The sequence below is a fragment of the Athene noctua genome, chromosome 5, assembly GCF_965140245.1.
Source record: "Athene noctua chromosome 5, bAthNoc1.hap1.1, whole genome shotgun sequence".
Classification (NCBI taxonomy): Eukaryota; Metazoa; Chordata; class Aves; order Strigiformes; family Strigidae; genus Athene; species Athene noctua.
The window spans coordinates 33,649,569-33,668,562 of NC_134041.1; the positions used below are offsets into that span (position 1 = coordinate 33,649,569).

An 18,994-nucleotide genomic window follows, 5' to 3' on the forward strand; every position below is an offset into this window, starting at 1 on the left:
ACTGCATCTACTCAACATGCCTGAGCATCTTCCTTAGCTGTGGAAGGATTTTAGTCAATTGTCGTGATTCACAAGAGAGAGAGAAACACAATGGACATTAATAGTAAATGTATTGCTATCTGCGTTTCAAAACTGCCTTTCTGTTGATTCCAAACAAGTATGACATTTGTTCTTCAGGAACCTGTTTCGGAGATTTTGGAGAAGAAGAAATAGAAGCTCACCTGAGCAACACCTTGCCGAAACTGAGACACAGGTGCAGCCTGCAGAAGATGCAGAGAGTGTGCAGGAGGCAAGTCACTGGTGTACAGGCAGTTATAGCTGACTATGGGATATTTTAGAGATGGTGTAAAAACAAACAAACAGAAAAACAACTCAAAACCCCCAAACCCCAGCCTCCCCAAACCTGGATTTTATTGTGCGGCACTTGAAAGATACCCTTTCTAATTTAGAGATTTCTGTGTTCAAGGCTGTGGTACTTAGTAAAGCCCTGAAATTTTAATTGTTCAAGTGGTATGTATAATGAAAACTCATTACATGGTTACAGAGGGACTAGTGTATATATATATATATATATATATATATATTTCTAAAGTTAATGGTTACATATTTGTTTGCAATTCTCCTGTTCATTGCTCCTCCCTGCAAATCTAAACAGAGCTCAAAAGAAAGCTATGGAGTAGGCATCTGATTTAATGGTGCCTACTTGGCTCTGTAGCAGGGCTCTAAGAGGGCAATAAAATCCTTGTAGGATTTGGTGAAATCACATAGAACGAATGTAGCATTAAACAAAAGAAGTAACCCATAGATAAGCCGAATTCTTGCTTCACTTCAGCTATTTGCCTTTTAACTGAATGAAGAGAAGAAAAAAGATGACAACTATGTCTTACTGTTGTTACTTGAGCACTGGGGAAAAGTTAGGGTCCCAAGCCAACTGGAAAATGAGGCTCTTTCTCATGTCTTCACTCTCAGCTGAAATTGAAGCCTATGTTCTGTTTTCTGTTACGCTAGTGGGAATCCTTTGTTGGCTTAGACTAACAGCATTGAGATCTGAGAGCAGAGAACTGCAGCGAGTGCCCATCTTACCTGAACGCTTGAAAGAATTGGTCTTAGATCTGATTGAGAAATCTGTCCCTGGTGTTCAAGAGTCTTCAGCATCCAAAAGAGCTCTCTTATATGACTGGCTTCTTGAAATGGGGTCTAGGAATTTCTGAGTATTTTGAAATACGTCCTGCAAGAAAGGAGGACACAGTTTTCAAGTTTAATATGGGTCATTTAGAATAAAAAAGCAAATAGGATCAACTATGATAGTAATACAAGGATTTATGATTAATTTATCCCTGTTACTTTAACCATCTCTTAGAGGTTAAGAGTGTTGAGTCTGTGCACAACGTTCGGAAATGCCACACTTTGTTTTGGGGTTCACAGTTCACAAGACTACTTTGTGCAGATTTTCCTCATGCTTTAAGTCTAAGCCATGGAGTTACTTTTGGACATGTTAGTTGTGACCTCTAACATGTATAATGCCATTGAAAACACACGATTACTAGGATTTGTTGTAGGAACAGCATTTAAACTGAAACTCTACATTTACTCTTTCTGGAAACTATGTATGCATGAAATGAATGCGACCTGCCCTCTGATTATAACTCAGTGGGTGGGAGGGACAAAGTCCTTGGGCTTTGAACTAGTTAGATACAAATACAGAGCTGCCTGGCAAAAGTCTGTTCAGAGGAAGGGAAGGCCCTGGATAGAGTGGGAAGTACTCCCAGTATCTTAAGTAACAGGCACTCCAATATAATTATTAAACCCAGAGTCCTCTGGGGAGTGCTTGGATTAAAGGATACCAGAGTGATACAGTCTTCTAGGGAAGGAAATACTTCTTTTTCAAGAGGAAAAATGAAAAAGACTCTAGAGTGAAAATTAAGGAGATGAAAATCCTCATAGTCAACAGAGATTTATACTGTCGAAGCAGACAGCAACAGGGCCATAAAAGGCCTATGTGCATACCTGTAACCAAAGCAAACTGAAACAGAGCAGAAGGGAAAAAGAAAGTTATGTTTGTAAATGGGAAGTTCTGAGAGCTCATCAACTAATCAAACAGTTACACTTCTTGTTCTGGAAACTGAAGCTTGCTAGAAAAGAACATGAACTATGGCAAGTAATTTGAGAATGAGGGGGAGGATTGACTACCAACTAGCCAATAACATAAATAACAAATTTGTGAATGTATTGGAAGCAAGAAGCTTCTTATGGACAATCAGCCTGTTTATGGAGATGAGAGAGCAATTAGGGAAAACGAGAACTGTGCTAAATCAACCCAATATCTGTTTGTGCAAAAAAGAAGGCAATCTTTTGAGTGACACTTGTATATGAGAGCCACTTGATTCACAAATCAGGAAAGGTTTTTTTTCCTTAATTCAGCTGATGCAATCAAAATGACCTATTTATATCACAATGTCCATAGGAATTTTCTGCTGTGGCAGAAAACTCTGTGGTTACAACAGTGATGATACCAAATGGAAGTGTGTGTGTGTGTGTGTGTGTGTGTAACAGGCGGGAAAATCAGTCCTTTCTTTGAAAAAGGAAGAAATTGGTGAACTCCATCTCCCTGTCTTCTCCTTTACATGAACACTTGCTTATTCCTCTGTGAAGCAGCAGTAAGGTGAAGAAGCACGGTCCCACTGTTTACAAACGGAACGATCTCAACAGCATAGGCAACTTTCCCTTTGTTAATATGGCTTTGATTTGACTGAGTTACAAGCCTTAGAAAACCACGTACTCAGCATGCACTTCAGGGTTTTGTTTCTTCCTTCAAAGCTTGTGAAGGGGGCAGCCAAGAGGATTTGCTGCAAACACCTGAGTAGCTATAGAGCACGAAACTAGAGAAAGATACTGCTTTGAAGCAGCAGGGACACGTGTGACTGGAAAAAGAACAGAGGAGCTGGTAAAGCGCTTAAGGCCTAAGAAAAGTTTCTGGGTGTTTTGCGATATGTGCGACTGAGACTCCAGTTCCTAGGACCCGCCGTCTCTGCTCCTCCAGGTTGTTTCCAAAGAACCAAGAGAGGTTTCTGCAGACTGAGTAGGGGGCAGGTATAAGAGCAGACCCTGAGGTACGCTGGCACTACTTACCCTCCTCTTGAGTGAAAAGGCTCAGGGGACAGGGAGTAAAACACGCTGTTGTTTCTCCGCATGACGTTGCAGGCGGTGCAGTTTACCAGTGATGTGACCACGGTTTTGCAAGCAGCATTGCTTTGAAGTCTTAACAAACGGCAGGCCAAGGACTTGCTGTTCCTGAAGGAGATATGCCCCCTAGATCTGAGATTATACAAAAGCATGCCATCTCCTCTTGGACTGCACAGTTTGTGAAACAGTGCATGCCTATCTAACTGCAATCACATCTGAAATGAGAGGTCAAGGGAAGGCTGGATCTGCTTCCTTAAGTACATAATTTTTTGAATTAGCATTGCTAATTATGCAGCCTTATGAATCAGTAATCTGTTTTTTTTTTTTTTTTGTATGGGAGCTCTGTTGCATTTCCTCTGGCATTTTACAATGAAGCTGGTTAATACTTCCAGTTACTCAAAGGCACCTATTTAGTTCTAGTGTCAGCCAAGACAGGTTATGATGAACTTGGTTATCTGGTTCTTTACTGAGCTGCTACTGCATTGTCACATCTTTCAACGCTGTTCAGAGCGAGCGGGGAACACGTTTTTTCCTTTTTTGCACAGGAATAAGGATCGCAAAGGTTGCAGACAGTGGAAGATCAGACATACCGTGTATAATGTAACATTGCTTGTGCTTTGATTAGTTAGCGGTTTGAAATTCAAATTTAATTTTTGATCCCAACAATTTTTCTTACTGGCTGACATGTACTGACAGGGCACTCATTCATCTAAAGAATATAAATCTCCAAGTTAATTTATTTCCAAAAGAGGAACATGGAGGACCTGCCTCCCCTCTGTTACCCTCCACATCAGCACGCAGCACGTAAACGTATTGCCCCTGTGCTGATGGAACAGACTGCATGAGGTAAGTGCCTGTGAGGTGCTTTGTGCTGTAAAGGACCTTGAGTCCTTTACCGAGATTGCAGCACGCTGAATGTTAAGCGGGTCTAAAGCACTCTGACAAACTAACTGTGTAATTGAGTGGAAAGCAGGAACTCAGGCGTGCACAATGTAAAGGAGTACTACCAGGTGGTTCTCATACAGTAACTGTGGCAAAGAGCTCTCTGCAGCCAAGCTACAGGCCAGAGTCCGCAGCCAGTAAATCACAATATAAAACCGATACGTGTTTGCATTTCTATAGTCTGCTTAAATTCTGTAGCTTTTGTGGCTCACCTGTGCGTGATTTTTTTAATAGTTTCAATCTCAAGAACTGTAGTCTGCAGCACCTGTTAGCTATCAAATTGAGGGCATATGCCATAAACAGAAAGCGGGAACTAGATGTGGTTATAAAGAAACCAGACAAATAATAATTAATGAGATAGTATGAATAGAAACAGTATTTATTTCCTTTTGTAAGCATGCCCTTCTAATGCATCATCCACTGCAGGGGGCGTCTCTTTGGACAGGCTTTATTCTATACGATAGATTCTCCTATTTTCTACAGGATGAACAGACAGCCTGTCTCGTGGAATCCTCTCTTCCAGTTAACAGTTGCACATGTACAGGTAGTGCCCTTGAGGTGGTAGCCACTGCTTCTTAAACAGAAACCCCAAAACAGAAAAAAAGAAAACTATGTAATATTGTAAAAACACTTAATGCAAAGCCAGGGTTACTAGGAAATGTCTAGCATTTCCAACATGCAAACAGGTCTAGCCCCTGGCACAATCAAGCACCAGACAGTGGAAACTGCTTGAGCTGGTACTGCCATTGAAAGGAACATCTTGAAACCACGGCCTAACTTATGGTTTCTGTAATGCAAGGAGCGTTCTCCCTTTTTTGGAAAAAAAGTAAGGAGGCAGTTGTGTGTTTTCCTTTCCTGTCTCCCACTGAGCAGCCCTTCCCAGTAAGGCTAATTCGCATGCAGCGCTCTGGTACCTGGCTTCTTTCCTTTTAGGCTGCGCGATGCCCTTCTCTCATAGAGAAGCTGTCTGGGACGATTCTTACATCGCCTGGTTACTTTGTCCTTTTCCTTTGCTCTCCCAAATATTTCCCTTATTTGGGTACCGCTGGCTTCTGTTTCCTCTTCTCCTTCCGCTAGGCCCCTAGAAGAGGCAGCAGGACTAGCTGTTCTTTATTTCCAGCTGGTTTATAGGTCTTTTGCTTTATCTGCTCATGAAAGTGTCTGCATGCCAGCTGTAGCAACAGTTGAAAACAAGGAAAAATCATCACTCTGTGACTAACTTATTTCTCTGTGGACAGTCAGCAAGTTCTCATTGGGCTTAAGTGGTCAATGATCTGCCGTTTGAGAACTTTCCAGACCTCAAAGGATCTTCTTATATAACATTTCACTGTGAGAAGTGTAAGGTTGCATTTCACAAGTGGATTTGCATTTCCTTCTTGGTGCAAGGGGGAGGGAATACGTGCTCAGATGTATTTAGAGGAACAATTCTGATTCAGTAGAAAGGGCAGGCACAGACCTTGATTATGGCAGGAATGTAGCTATCGCATGTGAACATGATTGGGAAAGAACCAAATATTTAACACAAAGTTAACCACGAGTGTGGCTCATTGGTGTAGATCGAGTTTGTGATTAAAGTCTGTTAAACCAGCAAACCAGAAGTTCCACTAAACCGAGTTGCAGACTGTTCTCATGCTTTTTCATGCTGTTCTCAGTCCTCGAAATCTTTACAGAACATCTTTTAGACCAATCAGAGCCTGCTTTGTCTTCATGTTCTCCTGTGCATTCTGATCCTGTCTCTTGGTCTACATAAGGGGTTGAACACTACATAATGGTCTTAGAATGCAACTAAAGGGAAGTTAAACATTACATACGCTTTTCCTCCTTTTCAGTATGAAATAATCAGTATCTGGATAGAAATCAGATTTTTAGGAGCCTAGACTGAGCCTAATCCTTTCTCTCTCAAAGATCAAATAAACACATACATGTTATGTACACATACACAGACACGCATGTTTTGGTAAAAGTTAATAACAGGAGTTGGGTCCTTCTGTTAAATTTGTAGTCAGTACAGCATGTTCCATTCACTTTGACAGGTTCTACCAGTCTGAGAGAAATTTCTTGTATTCCGTGTAACAACACTGTTGTAGCTATGACATCTGAGGATCTAAATATGGACAAGGTCCGTTGAAAGAGGGAGTATATTTGAATTGACCTCTTTGGTTAGCTGGAAAGCAAGCAAATACTGCGGCATAAGAAAGAGGCACACTATGTTGGAAAACACTATCCCATCCCCTGGCAGCTGCTTTGATGAGCAAACCACCCCAGCCTACACCTATCCCTCTCCCAAGTGAGACCGTTAGCAACAGAATCCAGACTTCCAAGGAACTAGAAAACTGCAAATATTAGAATTGGCAGAGGATTCGGATAAACACTTTTGCACTGAAAATCTGTTGCAAATGTGACTGCAGGGCTCTACGCAATGCAACGTCTGACGGAATTCTTGTGGGGACAAGACTCAGTCCCGGGGAGGTTTGAGCCTGCAACTCATTCTGATTCCAGGGTCTAGGCTCCAGTTCATCAAAGAATCTTAAGAATTTAGTTGCTTTGATGTGAATGGTTTAGGCTCATGCTGAAGTAAAGCTACTGCTTACGTGCTTTTCTGAACTAGCATCCTAGGTAGGGGCTAAAGAAAGATGAAATTAATTTGTCAGACTAAGTTGCACTGTGTATTGCCCTGGCCATCTTGCAGTTTTCCTCTTGCAGCTAAACGAGTTAACGGAAACAGCTTCTAGAAGCTTACTCATGTAAACTAATTTAAGGGATAAGTAAACAAAATAACTAGATTAAGATTTCAATCAAGTAAATACTGAAGGTTTCTACGAAACACAGACATATTGGGTTGGGGGTTTCTGGTCAGATTATTGAAGCTTGTATCTGCCTCAGCATATTCTGGATCACTTTGGTGTTAAACAAATAAACTCAATGCTCCGCCTGGCAAATCATCTGATCACTTCAACCGTGACAACACAATGCAATCTTGGTTTCGTAGCTTAAAATAATGTTCCTTGCTTTCCTGTGCTGCCTCACGTTAACAGCTGCAAGTGATAACAGTCTCTCCGAACCAGCACTGCTCCTGAGAGACTTGCCAGTAACACTTGTGTGTAAATACGTGAATATACTGGCTGTTAGTGCTGAGGTTCAGGAGATCTGAGCTTTCTGGTTCAGGTCTTACTTGCTTTCATTGACTTGCACAGTAATTGGTGCATTCAACTCCTCTCTGCTTCCCTTTGTAAGTCCAAAAATCCAGGTAACTAAAGACAGCTCAATAGGCAACTTAAGTCAGTGTTTTTAAGGTGGTTTGAGATCCTTGTGTTAGCATGCTGATGTCTGCAGCTAGTGCTTGCGTAAGAGGAGGGTCATGGTTCAGAGGGGCTTGTGTGTGAGCAAGGGGCTCCCACAGAAAAAAAATAAGGATATTGTGGGTTTAGTCTATGTAAAGAGGTAAGGGGGAAAGATGATAATCTACTGATTACAGAGACTCAGTATGAGAAGCTTTTCTCCTTGGCTTAGGAAGAGCCATTCTCTTGCGGCGAGACAGGTGAAGAGCGTCGGGGTTTGTTTCCCAGGGCCAGCTGCACAGGTCGAAGGGGTAGGAATACTCTCCCCAGGCCTCCAGTTTCCCATCCCCTTATCTCCGCAAGCCAGGAGCGCTGCCCCGTGCCCCTCCGCATCTCGACCTGCAGAGCCCACGTCTCCGCTCCTTGCTCCTCGTGGCTCCGCTGTTTACCACGGGTTTCTTACCTGCCGCTGCGCATCTGCACATCCCCTGTCCCCGCTCTCGCTTCTCCCTGGCAGGGGGAGGAGGTTTTCTGCCGACGGCCACAGGGTTGCGGAGAGCCGCGGGGGGCCGCGGCTGCCCCCCAGCCAGCACGGTGGGGGCTGCCTGCCCTGGCACGGCCTGCCTGGGGTGGGCAGGAGGAGGAGGAGGAGGAAGGCCCTTGCTCTGCCCCTGTCTGAGCCACCTGAATTGCCCGGTGGGCGAGCGCAGAGCAGGGCCGCGACAACCTGGAGTACCGCCGCTCGCAGCAGGGCTGCGGTTCCCTACAGCCTCTGACTTCCTTCCTTTCAAGCTTGGGGAAGTAAGCTTGTCCAGCTTGAGCTTGCCCTACAATCCCCCTTCTGTCCGTTTGCCTTTCTAAGTGCTAGAACAGTTCCAACCCCGTCAGGAGCGGGCAGGGAGCCCCCCAGGCGGCCCGGCCCGGCCCTGCGCGCTGGGCACCTGCCCCGGCCGCCCGGGGGCACCGGGCGCTGCCGGTGCGGCTGCACCCGGGCGGCGGCGGGAAGGAGGCGCTGCCCGCCGGCCCCGTCCCCGCTGGAAGCCGAGCGGGACGCGCCGCACCTCGTCCCTCTTCCAGGGAGCTGGGGGCGGGTGAACGCCCCGCTCCGGGCGGCGGAGCCCCGGCGAGCGGCAGCCCCGCGGCCGCTCCCGGCGCGGCGCCGGGCAGGCACGACTGAGTCCGCCGCAACTTGTCGGCCGGCGGTAAACAGGAAGCCCCTCGGCGGGGCCGGGGCCGGGCCGAGGCGGGGCCTGGCGCGGCCGCCCGCCCTCCCGCCTCCCGCGCCGCGGAGCCGAGGGGCCGCACGGCTCGGCCCGGCCCGGCCCGGCCCGCGGCGGCCGCTGACAGGGCGGAGCGGCGGCGGCGGCGTGCCCCGTCGAGGCGCCGAGAATGAAATTGCTGTGGAAAGCGAAAAGGGTAACCGGGCGTCCCGTCCCCCCCTTGCCCTGCCCGCGGGGTGCCGGTGCCGGCGGGGTGGCCCGGGCGCGCCGCTCCCCGCAGCCTCGCCGGAGCCGCAGCGCGCTGCCGCCTCCCTGCTCGTCGCCGCTCGGAGCGATGCTGCCTTCCCCAGGAACCGTGAGCCCGCGCCTGGGGCCGGGAGGGTGCTCCGGAGGGGGGGAGTCCCCCACCCCCGGGAGAAGCGGGGACGCGGGGGCTCTGCCTGCGCTTTTGTCCGGGTAATCAGCTGGGAAACGAGGAGTCATTGCAGCACCTGTTCGCTTCGAGTTTGGAGGACGTTGCGCTACTTCTTTTTCTGTTATCATTGTTATTTTTTTTAACCCGCTTTCTAGTGTTTGCGAGTTTTAAAGCCTCGACTCCGTAAAGTTTTTCGTAGCTTGGAATAATAGGTTTTGAAAAGCAAACCACCGGCTCTTTGGATCCGTCCTGTCAAAAGAAATAAAAGGTTGGTGTATTTTAAACTTCGAAGCTAACAAGCATTTAAAGGCTGCCTGCCTAAGTAATTCTGCAGTTTTAAAAAGTGCAATTCCTTCCATAAATGAAAGGCCAAAGAGATTAATTGCTTTGGAAAGGGGGGGAGGGGAGGGAAGAGAAGACTGCTAATCAAACCCAAACTGTTTCCTTAGAAAAGACTTTATACAACTATTTAAAGTATGTGCTAGTCTAGGAAAAACAGTTGAATGGGAAGTCAAGGTATCTTGATACCACAGGAGAGGACAGTTTGCCAAGAATATCTCCAGAATATATCCTCAATCTGAAAGTATCCCGTATTGCTTTGATTGTTGTATTTACTTTGTGCAGCCCATCTTCTGCCCTCAGGTCTGCGTGAAGCAGTACAGCACCTGGGGTAGAGTGCGGTTAGCAGAGGAGTGAAAATGTTCTTTTTCTTTCTCTCTTTTTTTTTTTTTGTTTTGTTTTGTTTTTTTTTTTTTCCCCCTTTCTCCTTTCCCTGGCAGAGTGCAATTCAGGATGTGGGTGAAGAGGTGGAAGAGGGAGCCATTTTCCATGTCACCCTGAAACGAGTGCAGGTTCAGCACGCTGCCAAGGAAGGAGCAAACTGGATAGGCGTAAGTAAAGCTGGCGCGGTGGCGTTTTGGAAGGCTGCTCATGGGCTTTGGAGCCTGCTCCAGGGAGCTGAATTCCACACGAATCGTTAATGATAGTAACTTTTAGCACTGACTGCTCTCACTGTTGAAAAAACCCAAAACAGTGAAGTTGACTGCCTGGGTCATCTGAAATAACTCTCTCCTTGTGTTGACTCTTTTCTTGTCATGCAGACAAGCTTTGACCAGTTGTGGCGAGGGGTCGGGGTCGGATGATACTTAGTGCAGGAGTAAGGATCTTAGCTTATGGCCTGAGAAGCTGAACATTTAGCAGTTGTTTCAGACTGGGCTATGGCTTGTTTCTGCTGCTAGGAACCTATCTCAGGTCTCCCAAATTAGTAGTCATAGTATTTTGACTAATGAAGATCTGTCGGAAGTTAGCGGAAACTTCCTGAGAAGTTAAGTGAATATAGGTTTGGGTCTTATTTTTGTAGTGCTTTCTCAGCTAGGTTAGAAATTACTTGTCTGCATGTCTGCAGGAATTACAGCTCTGTACTGTTTGTCAAAGGTACATTTTAAAGCATGAAGGCTTTAGTGGTAAGTAGATTGAGCTGAAATGCACACGCACTCAATTTGGCATGCTGCCCAGTGCTTCACCTCTGTCAGGCCAAGTCCCCAGCTGATAGAAAATGTCCTCACTTCATTGGAATCAGTGCAGCTGTGGCAGTTTGAGCCAGATCTTCAGGAGCTGGCTCTAGCTTTTGTATTATTTTGTTATGTTTCTATATTTTCTTCAGGATCAGAGGCAATGATGTAAGAACTTGGTTTGATGTAGTATCCAGACTGATATTTTAAAGACTTTTAAAACTGCCCTGAGATTTATATCAAATCGTGTTCTTGTGAAGTTCCATGACATACAGCAATGCAGCGGTGCTGAATCCACAGTCAAGAAAGATAAGCAAATTCTGTCCTGCATAGAGATAGTGCTTAGAAGCTCCCCTTCCTATGTTTCCAAGAAGTACATAGAGTTCCAGTCAGAACAGATAATTTCAAATCTGCTTCCTTCGAGTGGCAGATTTCCCGCCTCTGCCTCCTGTTTTTCCCAGGAGAAAATATTAGAAAGTATTTACGAGCTCCTGTAAATAGATCAGGCTAGAGAAAAAGGCATATTGGTAACTGGAATAAAAGTTTTAAGAGGAGTAGCAAGGAATTTGAATGACGTGGCTAGAAAGAGAAGGTTGTATGAGGTTCAGCTTACTCCCGAGGATGTAAAGGCAGCCTGTAGGGAGGCTGGCACCTGTGTGTTGAACCGGATGGTGCTATTGTCCATGAAGCAAAGACAGCAAAGCAGAAAAGACGGGTGAAAAATTTAGAGTTCTGTGGTGTTTGTTGGTCTTGAACTGACAGCCAGGTACCCATGAAATGAACCAAGGACAAGCTGAATCGTAGCTTAGCCAGAAGCAGATAAGAACAGTAGAGCAGTGGCTGTAAAAGTAGACGAGCTGCTAAACACCTGAATTTCTGTTGCCAGGAGCAGTATGCTGACAGAGTATGAATGGCATCGGAAGAGGTGAACTCCAGTCAGTGGTTTTATGTAAATAGTAAACTGAAAAGTAAACAGTTGACAGAGAAAGGAAAAAGCAGCAGGTAGAGAAGGAAGTGGAGAGATGGGGGGAATGTTTAAGAGGCGAGAGACTGAAAGAGATTTTGATTAGCTGAGGGATGGGACTGTGGAGGGCAAAAGGGACGAGAGAATGTGTATGATGTGGATGGGATCCACTGGACAAATGAAAGGATTAGAGGATGACCACGGGAAAGAAACTTCTGCATTTGTCAAATGATAGAAATGAGAATTGTTCAAGGGTTCCTTTGCAAGGAGGAACAAGGGCTGGAGAATTTGAGGAGCTGGGACTGCAGGTGTGGAACGAGATTGAATTGAAATACTGAAACTGCTCGACTGTGGAGCGGACACAGTTGAAGATAGGAGGGATGGAAAAAAGGCCTTTCTCTTGAAGATGCTTGGCCTGGTGGTTGTGTTTGTGCTGTATGCCAGTGGATGCATACACTGAAGATGAACCACAGCTAGGGGCTAGCAGAATGGGCCTTACGTTAGTGGAAAGAGAAAAGAAGGAATGGGGTAAGACAGTAAGGCAGGAAGAAAATGATTGACCATGTAAATAGCAAAGAGGCAAGTGAGGGGGTAGTTTAAGGCTACCTGGTTAGAGGAATGTTCTCAGCAACTGGCCAGAATTGTACCAAGGCAGTAGATACTAGTGCCGGCCAGTTCTTTCATCCAGTATGAGGTGATGCTGTGTCAGTGCGATTTGCCTTAAGTTCTGTAGAAAGGTAAGTAGAGTAGGTCTGTGAGATGCTTAGCTTTACAGTGGCACACTTGGAAACTGTGGAATGTGTTTGGTGAAGTCAAGTAAGGTAGGAAGTTCAGATAGTTGAATGTATGAGCTTGGAAGTTGGAGAGACCAAACTGCAAACACTACCTTGACTTCTAGTTTGAATAAGGGAAAAAACCTTTCAGACCAGGGCGCATGAATAATGATCTAAGAAAGATGCTATTTTTTTTTTTTAGGAGTTAGACTTTGAGAAATAGAGAAAAGCTCTTGTCAGCAGAGAAAGCTGTATCTAAGAGTTAAACTAAGAGTTGGTGAAGTCAAGCCTCACAAAGGAAGTGAACACAAACAGATCACGTTTTGTCAGCCGTATGAGAACAACAAAAGAATAAGTCTGCTTCCTAGAGAGAACGAGATAGGAATTAAAATTAATCTATATATAACCCAAAAAACCAAATGAATTTTTACCTGTTTTCTATAAGGATGACAAAGGTCAACCTAGAGGTTGATGGTAATGATGGCGCGTGGGGCTTTTTCATGTCTTCAAGCTTTGTCTCCAAGAGCTTAATGTGCCCATGCTGGGCATCTGGTAGTGTCCATCCCCAAACTACCAAGGAACTGGTGTAAGAAATGATAGTCAAGCAGCAAGAAGTTTTAATTCATCGATCAAGTCAGAAATGCTGTTGTATGGCTGGAGAACAGCAGCGGTGCCTGTATTTGGCGTGGGGAAGGTGTGATTTAGGTGGGTAGGAGACAGTGATCTCATGAAGATAACTGCTCTGATTTAAAAAAGCTGTGGGCTTAAACTGTTTGAAAATCTGCCCATCTTGAATCTTGAAATCACTGAAAAAAATTAGGGATGATAAAATATTTTTAAGTACCTGTTGAAGAAGAGCTGCTGCTGCAGCTTTAATATGTGAAATAATATAAACACGAACAATCCCTACAAGTCTCTTAAAATGATTTCTAGCAGTTTAATGTTTTGCTGACAAACTCAGGTTTAGATTTTCAGGGTTTGGTGTTGTTTTTTTGGTTTGCTTTGGTTTTTGGTGTGGGGTTTGTTTTTTGTTTTTTTTTTTTTTTAACTTTCTCCCAGTATGATATCTTGGGGAAGTTGCAGTGTTGCAATTAGCAGAGAAATTTGTGCGTGTATCATACTTGGGAGCAGATTCAGCCCTTGTTTGGTACACATTCACATTAGTGGATGAGACGCCTTTACACACGCTGAGTAGAATATGGCCGTAAATCAGTACATCATGGTTTGGACAATCTGCTGGATAGAAAATTAATAGTTAAATACGGTGGTGCAGGCGTTCTTCCCTGTTTGAAAGTGGTTGCATTGTATAAGTGGTTATTGTCAAAAGTCTATTTTAATTGTACGATGAAAAGTCAGCAAGAAAATGTAGTGTTTTTTTTTCTCCTGAGCAAGTTTTGCTTAGGGAAAATTTGAATGGAGGCGGGCGATGTATAGCACCAATAACAAACAGTATTCTTAGAGTGTTTCTGTAATGGTGATGCCATATATAATTCTATATATACCTTTAAGTCAGGTGTATAACAAATTATACACCTTTATATCAGCCATGAGATCCACGGAACAAAGTTTTTCAAGTTATTCTGGTGTAATTTCACTCATTCCCTGTGGGGTTGCGTTTGGGGTAACAGTGGGGTTTGGTGCAGTAGTACTGTGTGTTGCCTTGTCTGTTTATAAAAGGTATGAATGGGTTCATGACACAAGCCCAAGTTACCAGTCTGTTTGAGCAGATGTAAACCCACAGTGCTTCCAGAAATTCTTACAGCTTGCACCCAAGCTTGTGTTCCTTGCATCAGCCTGTGTGTTTCTGCAGCCGTGGGGTGAACTTGTGCGGGTTAAACCTGAGCCTAGGAGGTGAAATAAAGGGCTCTGTTTTGGCTGGACCACTTTCCCAGCCCACTTGGCTGCAGCAGGTGGACAGAAAAGGGCCTCTGGGAATGGCTTCTTTCAGTGGCTTAAACTCAAGGTGAAATGGTGCCATTTTGCAGTTGAGATGTGGCTGCAAGTCTCCTAGGGCCTCTGCTTACCTACTGCGTCTATACTCTTTACAGGCTGTTGACAGGTCTTTGTGTCTTGATGGTGCAAGATGATCCTGGCTCTTCCAGGCCTTCCTACAGACACAGAGGCACTTTTCTGCCAAAAATCTGTGCCTGGGCCCACTTCTTGTTAGAAAGTCCAGAACGCTGTGGGATACTGCTGTTATTCCTGATTTTTCTTTTCCTGTCTGGTCTATTTGTTTGGTTTTGGGGTTTTGTTTTTGTTTTTTAATACAGGAGGTTGTATTTTAATGTAACAGTAAGATTTGTTGGACCTTGTTAAGCTGGGAAATGAGATGTCCTCGTGCCAGAGTAGCAGGGCTTTAGACTAATATTAAAGACCTCTGTCTTGTTTAAAACAAAAAAGGGTGTCTATTATAAATAATTCAAAAGCAATGGAAGGTCGTGATGTAAATATGAAGTGGATGGGTGATCCGTTCCTAATTATTTTATGAATAGGTTAACTTTTTTCTTTGTGCTTTTGTCAATATACCAAGCCAGAGTTGGTAGTGACTGTAAGTCATTAACATGCTGTCTTCATGTCCTCAGTCTAGTCCCAAGGTGTTGTGTTAATGTTGGAATATTGTTAGCCTTGTTGTTTCTAACTCATACCTTAGCAGGCAGTTTCTGGAGCAAAACGTCTGGTCAAGCTGTCCATGAACTTCATATTCAGTCCTGGTGGTGGTTGGTCAGGATGAATTTGAGACACGTCAAGGAACCATGGAGAAACTCAGAATGTGGATTGTCTCGTTACTTAGGGGAGCCTCTCAGTCTGTACAAATAACCGACTCGATATTCCAAACTCAGAAGAGCTGTTAAATTATAAACCGTTACTGTAAGGCTGTGAAATGTGACCTAATGATATGCTGTTACTGCGTGATCTCATGATACAGCAGAAGCTCTTACTAGGAGGGGAGGCTGTGATTCCGAAGAGAACCATCACAGCAGTCCCAGCTGAAGGCATGCTGTGGGTGAGTATGTAAGGAGGAAATCTGCAGCGGAATAATGCTGCGATGAAAATGGTTGAACTCCTTAGTTTTTATCCTGAGGTTGCAGGAGAGTTGATGATGCAAAGACTAAGTACTAGAGTGTTGTGTGTTCATGTCCAGTGCAAGTTTGTTTCCTGTAGCATTCTTCTACTGATATATCTAATCTAACCTAAAAAGATTTAAGATTCCCTCCCCCCCCTTGAAATATTTCATGACGGCTTGATTTCTCCTTTGCATAATGCCATTAATCCTAGCTAGGATTTGACTTTGTAAACTCAGTGGAAGTGAATAAAAGTAACTACTTCAAAAAGGTATTTCATTCGTTCAGATGATCTTCCAATAGTTTATTTACATAAATCATAGTGATGTCTGGGGATTTTTGACAGGATTTTTCATTTCACTCATGGCTGCGGACACTCGAATGGGCTCAAGCCATTTCTTTCTCTCAAGGAAAATTACTTTTTTGTTACTGGAGTTCCATTAGTGCTGGTGATATGTGATTATGCACGTCATGTAACTGTGACTGAGGTAAAAGAGCAGGTGTGTCACAGCATGTTTTCCTCAAGCTGAGGATGCAGTCCATCAGTCAGTTTGGTCCCCATTAAACAGCAGCAACAGAAAGAGAACTGTACACCTCCCCATGCTGCCTCTGTAGCTCGGCCTTTCTTAGGTTAGTGATCTGAACATTCCTTCCCAGAGACAGTCAACTCAAGAGGTAGAGGGAAATCTTCTGTTTGATTGCTCTTGTTGATGTATTTTATTTATAATCTCATTTTAAAGTTTTTATCCCACATACTTAACAAATCAGTATTTAAAGTAGTCACAAAAATAATTTTCTGAACCATCCTCTAAATAATGGCAGAATTGAAGGGAATGTTTCTAGTTATTTCAGACTTAAACCAGTCTGTAAGCATGAAAACCAAATGCTGTCTAAGCCCCTCCCCCCAACACCAAACCCTAAATTTGTTGACAAATCTTGTGCCAAATGAAAACTGTAAGAGAAAATGGAAATGTTCTAATGGTAAGTTTGCAAGATGATGTTGGCACCCTCCTTGCAAAAGTATCATGAAATGTTTCACATCCAGATGTGTTCATGACCTTGGGTTCTGTGTGGCAACCCAAAGTTGGTATTTTCAGAAAGGGAATCACAAGTGCTGATGCCAAAGTTGTGGTCAGTTTTCATGTTTATTCAGAAGTTAATGGGGCACTGAGTTACCACTATTGTTCCTCCCAGTAATAATATTATTTGTGGTGTGATGGATTTTCTTTTAGATGATAATATATGTTGGGATCATAAGCTAACTTAATAGCAGTTGGACTGTAAAAGATTGTGTGGAGCGTAGAAGTTATCTTCAAGATAAACTTACTGAAAACCTCTGCTATTTGATACGGCATTTGGTGTTCATTTAGCCAAAAGTGACAAAATCACGTAGTAACTAAAGATGGAGTATTGATGTGGAGGATGGAATTTAATCTTTGTTTCATTGTGAAAGCTGTGTCAGGGATCTGGCTTCTGTCTGATTTTTGTGATTGTTTTGTTTCAACTTTGTAGGCTGGAGGGGACGAGTTCCCTCCAGAACGTACTGTCAGCCAGTACGAAACATGCAAAATCCGGACAATAAAAGCTGGGACTCTGGACAGACTTGTGAAGAATCTTCTGACAGCTTTTGGAGACAGTGATTTCACCTACACCAGTATATTTCTGTCTACATACCGTGCCTTTGCTTCTACTAAGGAAGTACTGGAAATTCTTGAGAGGTAAGAGCCAGTATACAATGGGAACTGAGCCATCATTTACATGATAGGGGGATGTGCTCAGCAATTTCTTCCATTACTTTTAGAGGACATGGACTTAATAACCCGATGGACAGATGTCAAGAGTCCTGCAAAATTCAGAATTTCAGCGTAAAGATAAAATGTGTAAATGCGTGCTGCCCACATCCCAGCTGTCATTAAAGCGTAGTCATCAGGCAGCAAAAGTGTGCCGTGTCTGACTGCTAAGGATCCAAACTAGGACCAACGCAAGAAAATTAGTACAGCTTCCCTCTACCCACCCCTCAAAAAAAAAAAAAAGAATGCATGGGCTGCAAAGTCATACCTAGAATAGATTAGTATGTTTTTCTGGATACTGATATTTTTGGACCTACACTCTCCTGTTTGGGGGCTGCTGATTTGAGACAGGGATTGTACAAACATAAGAAAGAATTCACTGTCCCCTTCTAGTACTTGACGTGAACATGCAGTCATAAGTATTTGCAGACAGCAGAAGAACTGGATGATGTTCTAAGAATAGCTTAGGGTAAGACTGTTAAATCACATCTGCTGTATCTGTACAAATGCTTAGAACCCACAAGATTAGTTTTCTCACACTGAATTCTAATTGGGACATGATTAGATCGGAGGTGATCTTCTTTTGGGAGGAGAATATTTATTGCATTTTCCCAATCAAGTTTGTGTAGATTATATTTACTTTAAAGAGGAGCTGACTTGCCAAGTGACAGTGTGTCGTGAGAGTGTCTTGCTTCCTAAGCCTGTAAATTGCCAAAGAGGCACAGATTTATCAGAGGAGCCAATAGCTGTGTGCATATAGATTGTCCCTTTTAGCCAGTAATATTTTGTGTATGATTTATTTTACTGACTTTTATAAAAGACACATTTTTAACAGAGAAAGTTGGAATAAATAAATAGTGAGTTGAATTGAATGGAATTTTTCTTTGAATTGCAAACGCTATCTGTACAGACCTGGGATTCTTGCGTGTGAAGCCTTAGACTGATACTTCCACCTCTTCCTTTTGTCCTTTGAAACATTTTGGGTGACTTTGTTAAGAGTTCTGACATGAACCTGCTGGACACAAACTGGCAGCCCGCTACGTGTTCTCTATCTGATGTTACGAGGATGTTGTAGCACAAGCACTTAAAGATGCACTTACTCTCCTCTGACTGTTCAGATTAATTTCAGGTGCCTGTTACCCTTAGTTGGGCACAGAATGCGTAAAATCAGCTTGCCTTATTCTGGACTGTGCGTAATTGTCCGCTTTCAGTCATGAAAGCTGGCTGTAAGGAGCCATGAACTCCGTTACGGAGCTGTATGTCTGAAACAGGGGGCACTGCCGTTGAAAATGAAGGGCATAATCCTGCCTTCGAGGCACGTGCGCTGCCTGTGTAGGTGAGAGATTTTGCTTTGCACTTTTGGAGTCGTGCCCATGGTTTCCTCTTTCCCAGTGGTAATTTTCAGAGTGCCGTGGGCCCTTCCCACTCGTGACAACTGTGTCAGTAGTTTTGGCACGAGTGGGCACTTGTCACCTCGAAAACTTTGTGGGAAATCACTCTTGGAGTAGGAAGAAATGGCAACTACTAGAGAAAGAGAAGCTGCGTTGGAGAAAGTGGTTGTGTTGCAGCCTCATTGCGCCCTGGAATATTGCTCTGGGAAAGGATGGAGTGCCAACAGGCAGAAAGGGTCTTGGAGCTGTGAGCAAGGAAAATGTTTTGGTTGATTCCTCCTGTGTGCAGGCTGCTTCCTGTAAGTGAACAAATTCGGTTGGAAGAAACTGTCTGTCTCTTGAGGACTTTTTTCCTCCTAAGTGACATAATCTTCAAGCTCCTTAGTTTTGCCCAAATGTTAGATTCCGTATTTGAGCTTTTTAGTTGTTGATGAGACTTGTATATGAATTATGCTATTTAGGATT

The 18,994-nt window shown here is 44.0% G+C and overlaps 1 protein-coding gene across 1 annotated transcript in view; it reads left to right on the forward strand.

Moving 5' to 3' along the window:
- The first annotated feature begins 8,792 nt into the window (after positions 1 to 8,792).
- LOC141961084 (ral guanine nucleotide dissociation stimulator-like 1) overlaps positions 8,793 to 18,994 on the forward strand; it is a 74,955-nt gene continuing 64,753 nt past the window's right edge. Inside the window, exons 1-3 of the mRNA XM_074907632.1 lie at positions 8,793 to 8,819; positions 9,818 to 9,928; positions 16,861 to 17,066. Coding sequence (XP_074763733.1) covers positions 8,793 to 8,819; positions 9,818 to 9,928; positions 16,861 to 17,066 — 344 coding nt within the window. The remainder of the gene's footprint in view (positions 8,820 to 9,817; positions 9,929 to 16,860; positions 17,067 to 18,994) is intronic.